Source organism: Pongo abelii, chromosome 6 (genome assembly GCF_028885655.2).
Source record: "Pongo abelii isolate AG06213 chromosome 6, NHGRI_mPonAbe1-v2.0_pri, whole genome shotgun sequence".
Classification (NCBI taxonomy): domain Eukaryota; kingdom Metazoa; phylum Chordata; class Mammalia; order Primates; family Hominidae; genus Pongo; species Pongo abelii.
The window spans coordinates 62,196,962-62,214,710 of NC_071991.2; the positions used below are offsets into that span (position 1 = coordinate 62,196,962).

A 17,749-nucleotide genomic window follows, 5' to 3' on the forward strand; every position below is an offset into this window, starting at 1 on the left:
ATTACTATAGTTTTTGGTAAGTTTTATACTAAGCTTTGCTGTTGGAAGTCCAGGTCCCACAGTTCTGTTGTTCTTCAAGACAGCCCTTGACTGTTCTTGGTTCCTTGTATATTCCTCTTGATTTCTTTTAATTTTTAAAAAATTAACCTTAATTTTAACTGGAGAGTTATTTTGAATTTTTGTAAAAATTTTACTTCCCCAGTTCTATGTAACTTGATGTAGTGTGGTTCCATTTGTGATAACTTTCTGTCCTAGTTTATTAAACAATGGAATTCATACAAAAGAAAACTTTTGTGCATTTATATTGGCTTTGCTTTACAAATATACATAACAACATAAAAAAGGTAGATACAGGCAGACAGAAAATAAGAGTAAGACAAAGAGAATCGGTTATGAAACTCACTGTATTCATAATATAAAAACAAACAAGTTACTCCAAAGGAGAGATTTTCCTAGTACTGAAAACTTAAGATGTGAATTTTCTAGACTCTGTTGGCTTTTAAGGAGGATAAATGTGATCTAGCAGTGCTTTGGTAACATTTTGGACATAATTTCAAAGCCCAGTTTCTCCAAACAGACAGTTCTATAAAATCAATAATACAGTACATATATGTGGTTTTCTATTAGTCTGACTTGATTCAAGGAGAAATATTTTTTATTTTAAAAATAAAATGCATATTACCCAAGTAATCTTTTATGAGTGAATGAATGAATGAATGACCAAAAAATGTTTTAGTCATGTTTTTTATGAGAATTAGACAGCAGGAACCTTAGAATGTATTCTTTGACAAGAACCTGTGTTGTTCATTAAGGCATATCTGGATACTTTCTTAGACAGCTGAGCAGAGTTTATAAGAATTAGTAATAATAATAATAATATTGCATAGTTATAATAGTTTGTTGCCAGGAATGGAAATAACTGCTTTTATTTGCATTTTAAAATGTACTCCTCACAATAACTCCTTGCAAATAGGTACTATCATTATCCCTATTTTGCAGATTAAAAAAAAGTAAGGCAAATATATCTTGCCCAAGTAAGTAATAGAATCAGAATTCATTTCTGGCTACTCTACCTGAGTTTCCACTACATTATAATGCTCATGAAAATTAAGTAGCCGAATGAAGGATTTGTGACTGAATTTGGAAGTTAGGAAATTCAGATAGAGCTCAAGTTTTCCATCAGGAAATAGTTTCCAAGTCTACTCCCATACAAATGCATAGGTAAAGAAAAATACGTTGTATTTTGACAAACATTTTGCTTGAGATAAAACTGTTCTGCATTTCTTTTAGCTTATTTCTTTGAATTTATACTTAAGTAAATCCCAATCTTCTGAATAACTGTTGTCAAATATGGTCATTTTGAATATTGTCACTTTTACTTTTTAAAAAATGAATATTACACTTTCAAGAAACCAAATGGCTTGCCTAGTTACTGTTGTAAAGAACTGAAATACAAGCAAATTAAATTACTTTAATGCTTTCTATAAAGTCAATTTTGGATGCGTGTCTTCTTATATTTTCACAGTTTTTGAAATATTTTCTGCCTTCTTTTAAGATAAATGATCTTTTTGAAATTATTTTATTGAAACTGGGGAAAAATGTCCAATATGTTTTGCAGCTGGCATTCCTGAAAACTAAATGAAAATTGCAAAGCCAATTTCATCATGTTGTGATATTTATACTTTTGTCAAAATTCTTGCATTTTAAGGCTTGTTTGTGCACATTGGTTTTGAAATGAATTTAGTAATTTATGTTTGAAACTCATTTCACAAATATGAAGTAAAAACTTTATAGGATTATCTCTGTTCATAGTAATCTGACTAAATAAAATATGTTCAAAATGTTAACATTTTTCTATGTTAATTTTCAGGTTGAAGGTTTAGAACAGATGTGGAAAAATGTTTACTTCAGAGAAAGGGGTTGTGGAGGAATGGTTGTCAGAGTTTAAGGTAATATTTACTGTTCTACTGTAGTAATTATATTCCAAGGAAGTTTTGTCTGGGGTTTAAATTCCAGTGATTTTTGTATTTTATGTGACTGAAAGGCTAAATATCTGTGGAAGAAGTATTTTCTATCAAATCTCAATAAAGAGTTATTTACACATAGTAATCTTTTCTAGGAAATTGATTCCTTTTTTCTCCCAAGTGGTTCAAAGAGTTTATTCATTTGTTTATTTTCTTTCTTTCATGGCAATACCACAAAGTAGTTAAAGTCTCTGAATGTTGATGTCATTCTCCAACGACCATCAGTGATTCATTGTCAAAATGTTTCTTCTAGTTTGGAGGGCAGTGGAACTGGGGTGACCAACAATGAGGAGAGGATGGGAAGATATTTGCTCAACTTTATACCAGTGAATCTTTCTCTAGTTGGCTAACCCAGTGGCTATATAAGGGGTGTATAACCTTTGATTAGTTAATGAAGAAAATAAAACTTATATTTTCTTGTCTCATGAGCTTTTCTCTAGGATAGCTAAAATAGTATTTCTTTAATCAGCTAATTACTTTTCTCTGTCCTTATGTGACACATAATTATGTGCACTTGCATGATCATGAACCACAGGAATGAAGAGTTTGGGCTGCAACTATCAGTTTGATTTTGTCCAGCCCAATCAGCCCAAGACCTATAAGGACAAAGTTACAGTCTGACAAAGTCAGGCTTATTGGCTTGTTGCATTGAGAGAGATTGCCCAACAGACACCATGGGACCATCTCACCAAACCAAAGAAAAGATAAAATTATAGTAATTTGGAGGAAGGGTAGAGTTTAGGTGAAATTTAAATGAAACGGTATTCTGGTAGACTCAAAACAAAGCAGGGCTGTTTATAATGGGGTGAACATCTGGTCTGGCCTTCAAAGTAGACCCAGGATCTTGTTGTCTTGAAAACTACAAAGTTAACATAGATTTGAAATGTTATGTTCAGAAACTCCATATTTATATCTCTGCACCTGGGTTGAAAATCAAGGCTGCTTCTCTATGTCAAAGTGACTTAGATGCTCTAGGCAAGAGTGGGATGTTTTGTTCTTACTGATACATGTTCAACAACAAACTTTTTTATAATCTGTGATTTTAGATGACAAGTCATCTTAGTAAGTAAGAACTTAGTAGTCACTCAAAGGAGATTGTTATGTCATTTTTCAGTTGCAGTGTGTATTTAGGAAAAGCACCATTTCCTGTTAATTTTAACAGCCGGCCTTATCTGTCTCTTTTATCTAATCCTGGTGAATAGCTGGGCAGACTTTTACTTTCTCAGCTTTTATAGCCGTGAATTGAGCATCCTTCTATGGATTCCCCAAGTCATCATAAAGCGACATTAGAATGTCACAGAAGTGCTTTCTACATATTTTAATAACTTGTGGCCAGATGTGGTGGCTCATGCCTATAATCCCAGCACTTTGAGAGGCGGAGATGGAAGGATTGCTTCAGGCCAGGAGTTTAAGACCAGCCTAGGCAACATAGCAAGACCCCCTCTCTCCAAAAAAAATAAAATAAAATAAATTAGCTGGGCATGTTGGTGCATGCCTGTAGCCCCAGCTACTTGGGAGGCTGAGTTGGGAGGATCACTTGAGCCCAGGAATTCAAAGATGCAGTGAGCTATGATGGCACCACTGCTGTCCAGTCTGGTGACAGAGTGAGACTTTTGTCTCTAAAAGAAAAAAAAAAAAACAAACAAGAAACTTTGATTAAATCGTGTGTGTGTGTGTGTGTGTGTGTGTGTGTGTTTCCTGCTTGTGTTATCTTTGTGTTTAAAATAGTCTGTTATCACGGCTTTTTTTTTTGGCAGATTGATGGAAATTGTCAAGTTTAACAGTTGAATGCTATTTCTTCTAGGGCATTCTTATGTTTAATGGTGAAGTAAAATATGCAAAAGCAAATATCGCTAGCTATCCATTCTTTAAGATGGGAGTTGTGGAAAGAGAGCATGTTAAAGGGTGGGTTTTAGGGGTAAGATCAGCTAGTAAGGTAAATAATGGAAAACCGTGACTGATCTCCTTCCCTTTCCATCTGTTCGTTTATTCCCTTCCCCTCCTGGTTTGGATATATAGACACCTAGGAAGTGCAGTACGGAGGAGTGAGGGGCAGAGCAGCGGTTAATGGCAGTAGTGTCTGAGGAAGTAGGTGGTTGGGGTGAAGGGCTGCAGAGGTGGCGTGTAGAAGAATAGCCAGAGTAGTTACATTGGTAGATTGGTTACATTGAGCAAATAAGTTGATTGAACAAATAAGTAAATATTTTGAGGATAATGGGAGTTAGATTTCTATCTGTCTGAAAAAGGAGTTACAATCATGGAACAGTGAAAGCCAAGAAAGAACTCTAAGGTGTTGTATTGGAATCATTATGAACTCATGGGTTCTAAGTATGCATATGATATATATGTGTGTATGTGTCTGTACATATATGCATACATATATCTCCTAGCTTTGTTCACTGGGAGGACCTAGAAACAGTGGCACCCCGGTCACAGTGAGTACACTAAGCACCCAGATCTTGTTTTCCAAATACCGTCTTCCACTACAAGAAACCAGAGTATGAATAAATAGGAAATATTATTTAAGTGATATTTTATCAATATAACATATTATGTGGGTAGCAATATTTTATTAACATTTTAAATAAATTTAATGCAAACATAGGGAAACTTTTCCTTTAGGAGGAGAGAGTGAAATCATGGCCTGCAGGAAATAAAATGTAGTTTAAGTAGTTTCTCCTGCCCAACCCCAAGATTAACTTTACCCAATTTTGAATCAATTTGATATTCAAATGTTTTAAATTATCTTCAAATCTGTATTATAGCCAGTTCAAGGAAGGATATTTCCCATTCCTTGGCTAATTTGGTAGGCATTCCTGATAATTATTTGGAGTGTTATTCTAAATTGGGTTAATGTGTGTTGAATTCAGCTCTATGTTTGACAAAGAGAAGAAGGTTATCAGGCAAAATCAGCAGCATACCAGAGGTAATAGAATATAGAAAAGTTCTTGGGAATGTGTCTGCTAAGTACTTTTAAAATTAGAGTAACGTATCTTTTGAAATCTCTGGTGTTAAATTACATATTTTTGTTAAAATATTTAAGAAAGGTTTTGGTTACATACATATTTCTAGAAAAGCTTCTGCTTGGTTGTTTTATTTAATAACCATGATGCTAATAAGGCCAAGTAATCATGATTGAGTAAGTGAGCTGAAAGAAACCCTTTGACTTAATTCTAATTCTCCCCAAGCTGGTTTTATGATGTTGGGCATAACCTCTCCGGGTCTCATATTTTCATCAGAAAAGTTAAAGTACTGTAAGTGGTTTATGAAGATGATTTTTAGCTCTACACTGTTCCACAGTCAGTCTGAACTCCTAACCTCACCCAACATCTCTCAGATGTGTAGAGATGAAATTTTTGAAATTGAAAATTTGGTAAAATTATTCATTGTCTGCTCTAGCTATGGACTCTTCATTAGTATTTTCTTTTTTTAAAATTTGAGACAGGGTCTCACACTGTCACCCACGCTGTAGTGCAGTGACACAGTCTTGGCTCACTGCAACCTCCATCTCCTGGGTTCAAGTGATTCTCATGCCTCAGCCTTCTGAGTAGCTGGAATTACAGATGTACACCACCATGCCCAGCTAATTTTTGTATTTTTATTAGAGCTGAGGTCTTGCCATGTTAGCGAGGCTGGTCTCGAACTCCTGGCCTCAAGTTGCCCGCTTGCCTTGGCCTCCCAAAAGTGTTGGGATTATAGGCGTGAGCCACCGTGCTTGTCCTATTTTCTTTATGTACCAACTAAATGATTAGTCTAGGACTTCATTATTTTAAGATTTCATGAATAGTTCAAGCTCTGTCTTTTCAAAGATTTATTTATAAAATATTATCTTTCAGATTGTGTTATTTTTGTTACTGCTGTGTGGTAGATTTATCTAGCAGATTTCCGGACTCCTAATTTTTTTAAATTTTCTGATAGTTGCTGAATCTCAATATGTGACTCAAAATCAAATCTTACGTGTGATGTTGTTGAACAGGATTGTTTTAATTACTGGTTCTTCACCCATCTGTCCATCTTCATTAATTCTCTGCTACTCAACCCATATCACCTCCTTACATTTTTGAAAAACCATCTGTCAAATGATACTTTAGTATGAGGCATCTGTCTTCAAATTTTTTTTTTTTGAGACAGAGTCTTGTTCTGTCCCCCAGGCCGGAGTGCAGTGGCACGATCTCAGCTCACTGCAACCTCTGCCTCCCGAGTTCAAGCGATTCTCCTGCCTCAGCCTCCCGAGTAGCTGGGACTACAGGCGCGTGGCACCACACATCTGGCTAATTTTTGTATTTTTAGTAAAGACAGGGTTTCACCATGTTGGCCAGGCTGGTCTTTAACTCCTGACCTTGTGATCCACCTGCCTCAGGCTCCCAAAGTGCTGGGATTACAGGCGTGAGCCATCGCACCTGGTGTCAAATTTTGCCAAGAATAATATACCAACATAATTTTCCGTTAGGTGCTTTTCAACTCCAGTTATGCCTTCTGAAATGTGAGAAAGCTAAGCTGGTATTTAAGAAGGTCAGTACCTTTGAACTAGTACAGTGCAAGACAATTTAAATGTTTTTGCTATAATAGTATTTAAATTCATTTGGCTCTTTTAGGTCTTGTTTTTTAAAGCACCATTCATGAACACAACATTTTCTCCCTCTCTACAGACAAAATTAACTTTTCCCACATTCATTAAATAAAATGATGACAGAATTGTGAATAAAAGGTATTATTACTGCACTAATTTTTAAGATACCCTTCCTTTCATTTATCAGTGGTAGCCTGGGTCCATGGTATTTTCCAGAGCTTGTCTTTTCAGAAAAACAGCTGTCTTTTTGCCTTTGGGTGTTTCACAGAAAATATTTTACCTTGTGACGGTCAGCTAGTATATAAGCTGAACATTGTAATTCATGTTTGTAATGAATGATCTAGTTTTAGCCTAGATCATATATATATATATATATATAAAAAACAGTAATCTTTCTATTCACTAATATTTTTTTAAAGATTTATATTTTGGTTAATTTATTCTTCAATTTTATAGTTAGACATATATATTAGACATGTATACATAGTTACATATGTTAGACATCAATGAGTTTTAATTATATATAATGCATTTTATACATAATTTAGATTTATTTTTATTCAGAGGATTAGGAATCTGCTGTTTATTTGACTGTTATTCACTTTTATATAAATTCCCCCAGTATTAGGTTACTCCTGATCAAATGACGGAAATGGAATGTTGCCTGGAGATCTTTTGTGTCATGCTTTTGAAATATTGAAGAATGCCTTAATCTCTTCTTTGTGTAAGCAGTTGCAGTAAAACCTTTTTCTCCCCCCTCTGGAGAATTGTGAAAGGTTTCCAAATAGTCCACATTTGCTTACCCTTCTGGTAAATAAAACTCTGTTATTAAACTTAAAAAAAATTCTATTCACTTATATATCCCAAGGTGAAATATGACACACTTTTAAAGAACCTACCAAAGTATAAGCAATGGCAATTTTTATTTCTTATTTTGTTTATCTATAATATGTTCCCTCAGCAAAGATTTGCGTATGAGAGCCTGTGGTGAGTGCTGTGGTTGGAGAGATGATAAGACAGTTCTTGCCCTCAAGGAGTTCACAGTAAAGTGAAAATGAATCAAATGTCTTTATTGTAAAAATTTATGCTGTTTAATTTATGCACATATCCACCTATACACTAATCATACGCATATTAAATTTTGAAATACTAGGATATGAGACATATAAGGAATAATGTATATTTTAGAGTGAGTTAGGAATATCCTGAGACATGGTATCTACTGCAGGATTGGCAATGATTGACTGAAGGAAGTAATTTGGGTGAGATAGAATAATGACTTAGGAAACAGATATCACTGAGGAGGGGGTGTGCTCCAGAAGGAAAGGTTTTTATCATTATGATAATGACATGTTTTTGTTCAGATTTCCCTACTCTTTTATTCAAAATCATCTGACTTAGTACTGGAGTTTTATCTCTTCCCATTCCTCTCTGGTCATGGTGTTCGTTCTGAATAGGTGGTGCTGGCAAGCTGTGACTAGTTGTCTGTATTTTAAATGGCATTAGGAAAATTCGTTTGTTGGTAGTGCGGATATCTTTTTCTCTAGCTCTGAAAAGTCTAAATTTTCCCTTCATTTGGTAAAGTAGAACAGCCTTCTCATGCTTAACAGTCAGAGTATGTAACTCCGGAGTTCATTTGACCCTGTCTCATTCTGTTGCCCAGGCTGGAGTGTAATGCCACAATCATGGCTCGCTGCAGCGTTGACCTCCCAGGCTCAAGCCATCCTCCCACCTTAGCTTCTCGAGTAGCCAAGACTACAGGCATATGCCACCATGCCCAGCTAATTTTGTTTGTTTTTTGTAGAGACGAGGTCTCACTATATTGCCCAGGCTGGTCTTGAACTCCTGGGGTCAAGCAATCCTCCTGCTTCAGCCTCCCAAAGTGCTAGGATTACAGGCATGAGACACTGCGCCTGGCCTATATTCTGATCTCTAATCCCAAACTATGATCAAAGATGAAGTGCTGATGTTAGTTTATGTCCTTGTTGATAAGAGGATAAAGTATATTTTTTGTTTTATTTTGAATTTTTATTGAGATATAATTAATATAAGATAAAATTTACTAATTTAAGGTAAACATGTTTACCTTGCCTTGGTTTTTGATATATTCACAGTGTTGTACAACCAATGCCAGCATCTATTTCCAGCACATTTCCATCACTCCAAAAAGAAACTTCATACCTGTTAGTCACTCCTAATCTTCTTCTCCCGTCTGCAGTCCTGGCAACAACTAATTTACTTTCTGCATCTATGGATTTGCCTATTCTGGACGTTTCATAAAAGTAAAATGTATTTTTTTAAATTTGTTTAGACATTACCAGAAACATCTTTACCAAATTATGCCACAAATTTGAAAGACAAGAGTTCTTTAGTTTCATCTCTCTATAAAGTTATCCAGGAGCCACAAAGTGAGGTAAGTACTTTCATAGTTTATTGTGCTAGTAATATTGACTTGATTGATTTTTAATTTTTTATTGTGAAATAGATATAAAGGGGTAAGAAAATGTATATGTTTAAAGAACAATACTGAAATGAACTGTAGTGTACCACTCCCCAAGCCAAGAAATATAATTTATTACCATATTCCAGAAGCCATCTCTGAACATTTTCTCTCTTTTTCTCTCTCACTAGAGGTAGCTTTGAAAAGTCTATGTCACTGCATTTCATTTTATTCATTCAGCAAGTATTTGAGTGCCCATTAGGAGCCATCGGCTATACTAGGCAGTAGAGAATCAAATTGAGTAACACATGGTTTTTATCCTGAAAGAGGAAAATGGGAGAAAATAAGTAAACACATGGTTTCAAGGCAATCCTTAATCCAGTCTACGGATAAGCACAAGTTTTCCAGGTGGCAAGGTAAAAGAATATTCCATGCAGTGGGGATAGTATACGGAGGCTCAGAAAATGCAAGGCATTTAAAGAATGGCAAATAGTTTAGCCTGGCTAGTGCCTTTCCCAGTCTTTCCTCTTGCCCCACTACCACTCTTTCTTTTTTCAGATGGCTAATTTAGATTTTTTTTTTTTGAGACAGGGTCTCATTTTGTTGCTCAGGCTGGAGTGCAGTGGTGTGATCATGGCTCACTGCAGCCTTGACCTCCCAGGTTCAAGCGATCCTCCCACCTCAGCACCCCCAATAGCTGGTACTTCAGTCGTACACCATCACACCTGGCCAATTTTTGTATTTTTGGTAGAGATGGGATTTCACCATGTTGCCCAGGCTGGTCCTGAACTCCTGGGCTCAAGCGATCCATCCACCTCAGCCTCCCAAAGTGCTGGGATTACAGGCATGAGCCACTGTGCCTCCCTAGCTGCCCATTTAGTTTGAAGGTAATAAAATAATCTATACTCCAGATTCTGCTGCTTGTAAATCCTACCATTCATAGTAGAAATAGAAAAAAAATTGGAAATAGGATGAAAAGTAAAAAGGTATGGCATTTGGAAAAAGGTGAATATGCTAACGCAGTAGTTAACAAGAGAGGGTAAGGCTGTGATAGGAGCTGAAGCTAAAAAGCTAGGTTTAGGACGTAACCATGGTGGGCCTCAAATTCCATCTTAAGCAGTCTAGACTTTTTTTGCACTGAGGGGTTAGGAAGGTGGCTATGTGGAGGATAGACTGGCAAATGAAAAGATGGGGAACGTAAGAAGACTAGGAAGCTATGACAATAGCCTAGGAGGGAGCTGTTGAGAACCTAAACTTGGGCAGTGTCAGGAGGAGTGGAAAGAGGTATGGTAGAAGAGAGGGATCTGAAGTACATAATTCCTTTTGTACTTGAGTTTGATTGATAGCATGATGGACTCTAACAGCAGATTCAGTGGTAAAGTAACATATCCTGGAGTCCAGTCCAATATGGATCTATGTATCTCTGGGATGAAACTACCAAAATTGAGGGAGGCTCTTCTTTTGAGTAGTTAATCTGTTTTGGAGGGGGTGTAGAATATCCCACTCCTACTGGTTATACTATAATGCATATCATGAATTTTAGGTGCTGAAGGGATTAGGGAGTATATTGACAAGCCGAAAAACTTTAACTGGAATAACTGAATTGAAGAATCATATTTGTCTTGTCTCTTCCTTCTCCCCAAAGCTTCTTAACTTGTATAGAATGCACAGGTAGGCTGTTTTCTTGAAGGATTTTACTTTTTAAATATTGAGTGGAAGCTGTTTTAAGGTTTTCCATGTTTGGTTTAGAATTATTTCACCAAATAGGGTAAGTATAGCCATATGCTTTATGTTTTTTAACAAATTAAATCTTGTTGATCATTTATTATTTATTATTCTGAGAAGCTTAAAATTATTCCTCTCATGAAGTATGTTTTAACTAGGCTACTTTGGAAAGTGTTTGTAGGATAAATTTATCATTGGCTAGATTAGTTTATAGCATTCCTTTTATTCAGATAACTCTAGTGAATATAGCTCTAATGGTTCAGAGCAGTGTTTCTCAAACTACCAGTGATGATGAACCAGTTTTTTAAAAAAATTATAATCTGTCACAGACAAATATGTGTATCTAAAATACGTGACTAACATGCAACTCACACCATGTGTGAGGCACCACACAAATTTGATATTCCCTAACTGATGTATACTCTGATAAATCTGCTAATCACTCACTTGGATGTTGTAACAATATTAAGTTGCTATAAAAGTTTCTAAATATTTCCTCTCAATTTCTATATTTATATTGTTGGAGATTGATAACAGTTTGTGGATGATCCTCAGGACCACACTTTCTGAAGCATTGGTTCTGGTCTTGCATGTTAGTTTCGTGCTTTTATTCTGGTTCATGTGGTGAAGACAGTGTGTATTCTGTATTCTTAAAAAAACCACTCACTCTTAGGATGTGGAGAAATAGGAACACTTTTACACTGTTGGTGGGACTGTAAACTAGTTCAACCATTGTGGAAGTCAGTGTGGCGATTCCTCAGGGATCTAGAACTAGAAATACCACTTGACCCAGCCATCCCATTACTGGGTATATACCCAAAGGACTATAAATCATGCGGCTATAAAGACACATGCACACGTATGTTTATTGCGGCACTATTCACAATAGCAAAGACTTGGAACCAACCCAAATGTCCAACAATGATAGACTGGATTAAGAAAATGTGGCACATATATACCATGGAATACTATGCAGCCATAAAAAATGATGAGTTCATGTCCTTTGTAGGGACATGGATGAAATTGGAAATCATTCTCAGTAAACTATCGCAAGGACAAAAAACCAAACACCGCGTGTTCTCACTCATAGATGGGAATTGAACAATGAGAACACATGGACACAGGAAGGGGAACATCACACTCTGGGGACTGTTGTGGGGTGGGGGGAGCGGGGAGGGATAGCATTAGCAGATATACCTAATGCTAAATGGCGAGTTAATGGGTGCAGCACACAAGCATGGCACATGTATACATATGTAACTAACCTGCACATTGTGCACATGTACCCTAAAACTTAAAGTATAATAATAATATAAAAAAAAACCACTCGCTCTTTCAGATATATTTGGAAGTGCTTCTAAAATATAGCAGTGTAATCTACTTTAACATTGTAACCTCTCTTTTGCTGTTTAGAATATTTTGTGTCTTAATTTGAAAATATTCCTAACAAGTTGATATTATTGTTTTCCAGAATTTTTGAAATTTGAGATATGTTTCTGGTATTATTTGAAGTTCAACAAATTTGGCATTTAAACTTCACTAATAGTACTTTTTCATTATTCAGTTTTATTCGTTTAATAAATATTTATTAAACACATTTAATATGTCAGGAACCACTTAGGAATTATGAGAACAAAATAGACTAAATTCTTGATCTTGTAGATTAAAACTTGTTTTCTAGTTAGTGAGATAGACATTAAACAAATAGCTAAACATAATACTATGTCAGTTAGTGATAAAGCTATAAGGATAAATAAAATGAAGTAAGGGAAATATGTGTTGGGACTGAGGAAGTTGGCGATTGAATCAAGATCCAAACGAATTAGGAGTTGGGGTGGAATCAGGGGCAAGAGCCTTCCAGGAGAGGGAACTGTGGGTGGAAAGGCTCTGCGATATGTGATGTGTTCAAGAAACTTATAAAGAGGCAGTTTATATGGGTACAGTGCAGTTTGCTTAAATGGCGCTTTTAGTTGACTATGACTTTGAGACAGGCCTATGAGTAGAGGTTAATACTACTTAAGTCTGTTATGAAATCAGCTGTTTTTTGAAAGACCTACATAAAGTCTCCTTGGAGTTCTAGGAGTCGGGAGTCCAGAGAGTGGAGAGGTCCGGTACCAGTAGCTGCTGGTTCCTGAATAGTAGTGTTCTCCAACTTTTCCGTATCCTTTTCTTACCCAATGTTCCTGAGTAACTGTTCAATACAAAAAATTTTGCAAGATTTTCCTTCTAAATTTACCAAAACTTGACTCTTTTCCTGCTTAGTCATTAAAGAACATTTTCCTTACTTAGTCACTAAAGAGCATTTTTGAGTCATATGCCTGTTACCACTAGAAATCTCTCTTAGGATACAGAGAGATTGTTACTTATGAATGGATTGTTGTAAAAACCCATTTGCAGCTTGGTTGTTTTAGAACTCAAAATATATTTTACAATGGAAAGATGACACATGGTGACTAGGTTCTCATTAAACCCATAAAAGCCCGTTTAACACATATAAATATACTTGAGGTACAGTCTCTCTTAATAGTACTGTAAAACCTAACCACCATAAATAATATGGTTTCCATGAAAAAAAAAAACAACATTAAAAAATGTAACCCAGACACCAGGAACACAGCAGGTTCTAATGCTCCTTTGCTTGCTTCAAATATACTCAAATTAGATATGTCAGACACTGTCCATATTTCCCACACTGTATATCATTTTATTCTTCCTGACATTTTTCAGGTATGTTAGTAAAGAAGTCAAAATACCTGGCTCCAGGTCTGACCCTTGTGAGTCATGTGATTTTGGTCATAGTGGATAGCCTCTTTGTCTTAGTTTCCTTCTGTGGAAAGTGTGGATAATGATATTTTACCCTCCAGTGTTGTGGGAATTTAATGGGTTTATGTATGTGTAAGTACTTTGTAATCTGTGACACACTATGCAGATATTGATGTTTATCTGTACTAATTTCAAATGCATAATTTCATCTAATCTTGTTGCAATATATTTCTACCTCCCCTTTGAATCTGTCTTGTTATACTTTCGTATGGCAAAAACTCTAAATTTTGGATTTTAAATGGGTTATAAAGTCTTTTGAGTATGTTTTGATTAAAATTATATGTTCATACAAACTGTCTTGAATAAAATTTCAAATAAGATTTCATAATTTTGCAAAGTTTGTTAGACTATCTCAATTGATTTAGCTTTCTGAGGGATTTAGAGATGAGGGATGTTATGCCACAATTCAAGATTATTGATGTGGGTCCACAAAGAAAATTTTAAAAACTCCACCCTGAAAGCTAAATATCCCTAACCAGTCATTCTTTCTTCCATTCCAAATTCCTATGCTAAAAACTTTTCTTGCTATCTCTGAATGGGATGACTTTGCTTCCTGCCCCTCTGTTTTTCTGTTATCTTTCCATGGCCACAGCGGACATCTGTTGCCCTCTAAAGACCATTTCAAGAGTGGAAAAAGTATTCCTTGTGGAAGATTAACTGTCAGAAGTTAGATAATTTTTCAATAGGAAAGACTAGTTTGACTTAGTCAGTGTTTATTGAAGTATAACTTTTGTTATACCTTTTATAAACAATACTGACTTTAATTATATTCAGTTTACATATTTCACTTACTTGAAATCAAAACATCCACTGTAAATTAGTTTCTGTTCATTACCATTATTGGTTGTAGGAAATCTGTTTAGTATATTTAAATTTGTTGCCTTAGTGAGGTATAGTTCATTGGATATATATAATAAATAACCTGATAATTTGCTTGAAAAATCAGTACCTTGTAAACAGTACCTTGTGAATCTCTTAACATATTTGATTATGACTTGTGTGCAATCATTGTATATGCTTTAAGAGAATACTTACCTATAAGAGGGTCTTACCTTGCCTATCTGATTTTTTAAAGCCCATTATAAAGATACAGTCAGCTCTATTAACTGGATAATGTTGAGAGTGTGGTGGGAGAGAAAAAGGTTATAGATGACTCCAAATTATGTTTAAAATAAAATTACAGCAATATTTAGATTATCCAGGACCAATTAATCATGGTTACAATAGGGGTCTAGATCCAGGGGGATCTGTAGTTATTTAGCCCCCCTACCCACCAATCATTGCTGTCAGATGCTGCCAAATTATAAACTCAGGAGGAGGGAGATAGGACAGTAACTACCCAGGATTCCCATTCAATTTCTTCTACCCCATAGTCAATCCTTTATATATTGGCATGTGTTTTACCAGGAAGAAAGGATATTTTAGGAAGAAACTCTCTACAACTTAGCTATTTTAAGAATTTAAAAAGATATGATTTTTGCCAATCTGAGAAAACCTTTTATACTTCATATAGTAGTTCCATTCAAATACAGTCCAGTTCTTGAATTAACATTTTGTCTTTCTTCCAGTTGCTAGAACCTGTCTGTCACCAGCTCTTTGAATTCTATCGCAGTGGAGAGGAGCAGTTGCTTCAATTTACGCTGCAATTTCTCCCAGAACTAATTTGGTGCTACCTTGCAGTCTCAGCCAGCAGAAATGTGCATAGTAGTGGATGCATTGAAGCTCTTCTTCTAGGGGTTTACAATTTGGTTTGTATTTAATGGAGTTAACAAAATCTTTTTTGACAAAATCAAATATATAACCTGTGCAACTGCTTTTCATTTTAATAAAGCTAGTGTTTGTTTTTTCATACATCAAATGACTCATAGCCCATTCTTCCAAATATAACTTCTGGGGGTTGGGAGACATACAAGCATACATGTAATTATGTAACTATACCTTTATGGATTGATTGAAGGTTGAAAATCAGACCATTTCATTTCTTTTATAGAGATATCTGAAAATATCAGTGTTGCATTTTAAATTTTGTAAACTTAAAGTCCATTGTCTATAAATGATCTGTTTCTAACCTTCACAGAAAGTTTGGGAAAAAGAATTACTCTAATATTCACCAATCATAGTTCCATAAAATCTAGACTGTCTCCAGAGTGTACAACATTGTTTTAACATACAGCTTGCATTACTAATAGAGTTTGTATATTAATTCATATGGTATTCTAGATACTTAAGTTTTGTACCTTTCAAAATAGAAAAGAAATGTAAGGTCATTTTCTTCACATATTTCATGTTTAAATGATTACTTCACTTAGCAAATATAACTTGTTACATGAGGAAGATCAAGGATTATTAAGACACTGTATCTGTATCTCAGCCATCCTGAAAATTATGTTACATATGTTTTTTAAGTGGAAGGATGTGCAGTTTAACTACCGGTGTTGATGAATAATAATGGATTATCATGGTTTAAGATTTTAACTTAAAATTCCTTTCTATTCAGGTCTTTTTCAAAAAAATGTTTTAGACTATTTAAATTTAGTTTGTAAATTTATGTGTAAGAAAGTATGTATTTTAATATATTTTCTTTCACTTCTATAGGAAATAGTTGACAAACAGGGACATACCAAAGTATTGAGTTTTACGATTCCATCTTTATCCAAACCATCTGTATACCATGAAGTAAGTGACATTTTATCATAGTAAGTTTATTGACCCTAAGCTTTGATATTGCCACAAGTTATAATCTAGTTATTTAGGAAAAAAATTGATCAATTTATTAGTACCTGCAAAAGTATAAACACCCACAAAGTATTTACTATTTCCAAATTGAGATAAGAAATCAAAATAATTGAACATCAAACTAAAATGTGCTAATAAGAGATCTATTGAAAGTATTCTTTTTGAAATATTTTTCATTCTTCCTGATGGATAGCTACTTGTGTGTGTTGGCCGGGGGGCGGGGGGGGCGGTGGGCAATTGTGTATTTCCATGGTAGAATTTGTGAAATTAAACTAATTTTTATTTCTCATTTGTGGCTTGTTTTAAAATTAGTTATTAAATCTTTGAGCAGAAAATTTGGTAGGCAGCCTAAATATGTTTAAGATATATGATGTTCTTCATGGTAGCTATTTTAGTGGTATATATATATTCTAAATATCACCTTTTCAGCAGAATAGCTTTTTTTTTTTCTTTATTCAAATGTCTTTTCTCTAGCCTTCCAGCATTGGGTCCATGGCTCTGACCGAGAGTGCACTATCCCAGCATGGTTTGTCAAAAGTGGTATACAGTGGACCTCATCCTCAAAGGGAGATGCTGACAGCACAGAATAGGTATACGGTGGGGATAAAAATTCTTATCTTACTCCACTAATTTTTTTAAGAAAATTATTTCAGTAGACTTATAAATAATGTTTAATGAGTTGTGTGTGACAATTTATTTGAATATTGAGTCATTTTATACAAGAGAAAAACAGATCTAGATTTGTCACTGTGCTTTGCTTCAGGTGTCAGCTGGAACACTGAATTTTAAAGACAGGTTTCATATGGCTGTTACTTGGAAAGTCTTTTTTTCCTTGTAGTTTTTCATTATTGGTGTGCTTATACTGTGCAGGTCTGTTCTGTAACATTATATCTCTCCCCAAGGAGTGCCCTCTCCCATATTATAGTTGACTTCTTAGAATTCTAAAGATTTGTTAATATTCTTTTTGTTTGTCTTTAGGTTTGAAGTGTTGACATTCCTTTTGTTGTGTTACAATGCTGCCTTAACCTATATGCCCAGTGTTTCTCTTCAGTCACTGTGTCAAATTTGTTCAAGGTAAAGTAAAATTCAAGTGCTTCTGATATTGAAATATATGAATCTGTGATTACTAGTCTGGTACATACGTAAGTTATTTTTGTTTTGTGTAATCATTTATTTAAAACATTAAATAAGTTAATGTAAAGCTCGGCCTACCCAACACATGGAAAGTTCCCTATAATTGATAGTCACAAAAAACATGATAAAGGGCCGAATGCAATAGCTCATGTCTGTAATTTCAGCACTTTGAGAACCTGAGGTGGGAGTATTGCGTGAACCCAGGAGTTCAAGACCAGCCTGGGCAACATAGCAAGACCCCTGTCTCTATAAACAATTTTAAAAAACCAGCTGGGCATGGTGGTGCACGCCTGTAGT

The 17,749-nt window shown here is 35.1% G+C and overlaps 1 protein-coding gene across 8 annotated transcripts in view; it reads left to right on the top strand.

Moving 5' to 3' along the window:
- The window catches only part of HYCC1 (hyccin PI4KA lipid kinase complex subunit 1), a 201,170-nt gene that overhangs the window by 103,611 nt on the left and 79,810 nt on the right, over window positions 1–17,749 (top strand). For 7 of the 8 annotated variants that reach the window (XM_054559074.2, XM_063725584.1, XM_054559073.2 and 4 more), the window contains 6 exon segments: window positions 1,871–1,949; window positions 8,906–9,007; window positions 15,151–15,330; window positions 16,178–16,258; window positions 16,793–16,908; window positions 17,297–17,392. In XM_054559074.2, the coding sequence (XP_054415049.1) occupies window positions 1,899–1,949; window positions 8,906–9,007; window positions 15,151–15,330; window positions 16,178–16,258; window positions 16,793–16,908; window positions 17,297–17,392 (626 nt within the window). In that variant the 5' untranslated portion in view covers window positions 1,871–1,898. 8 annotated transcript variants of the gene reach the window in all.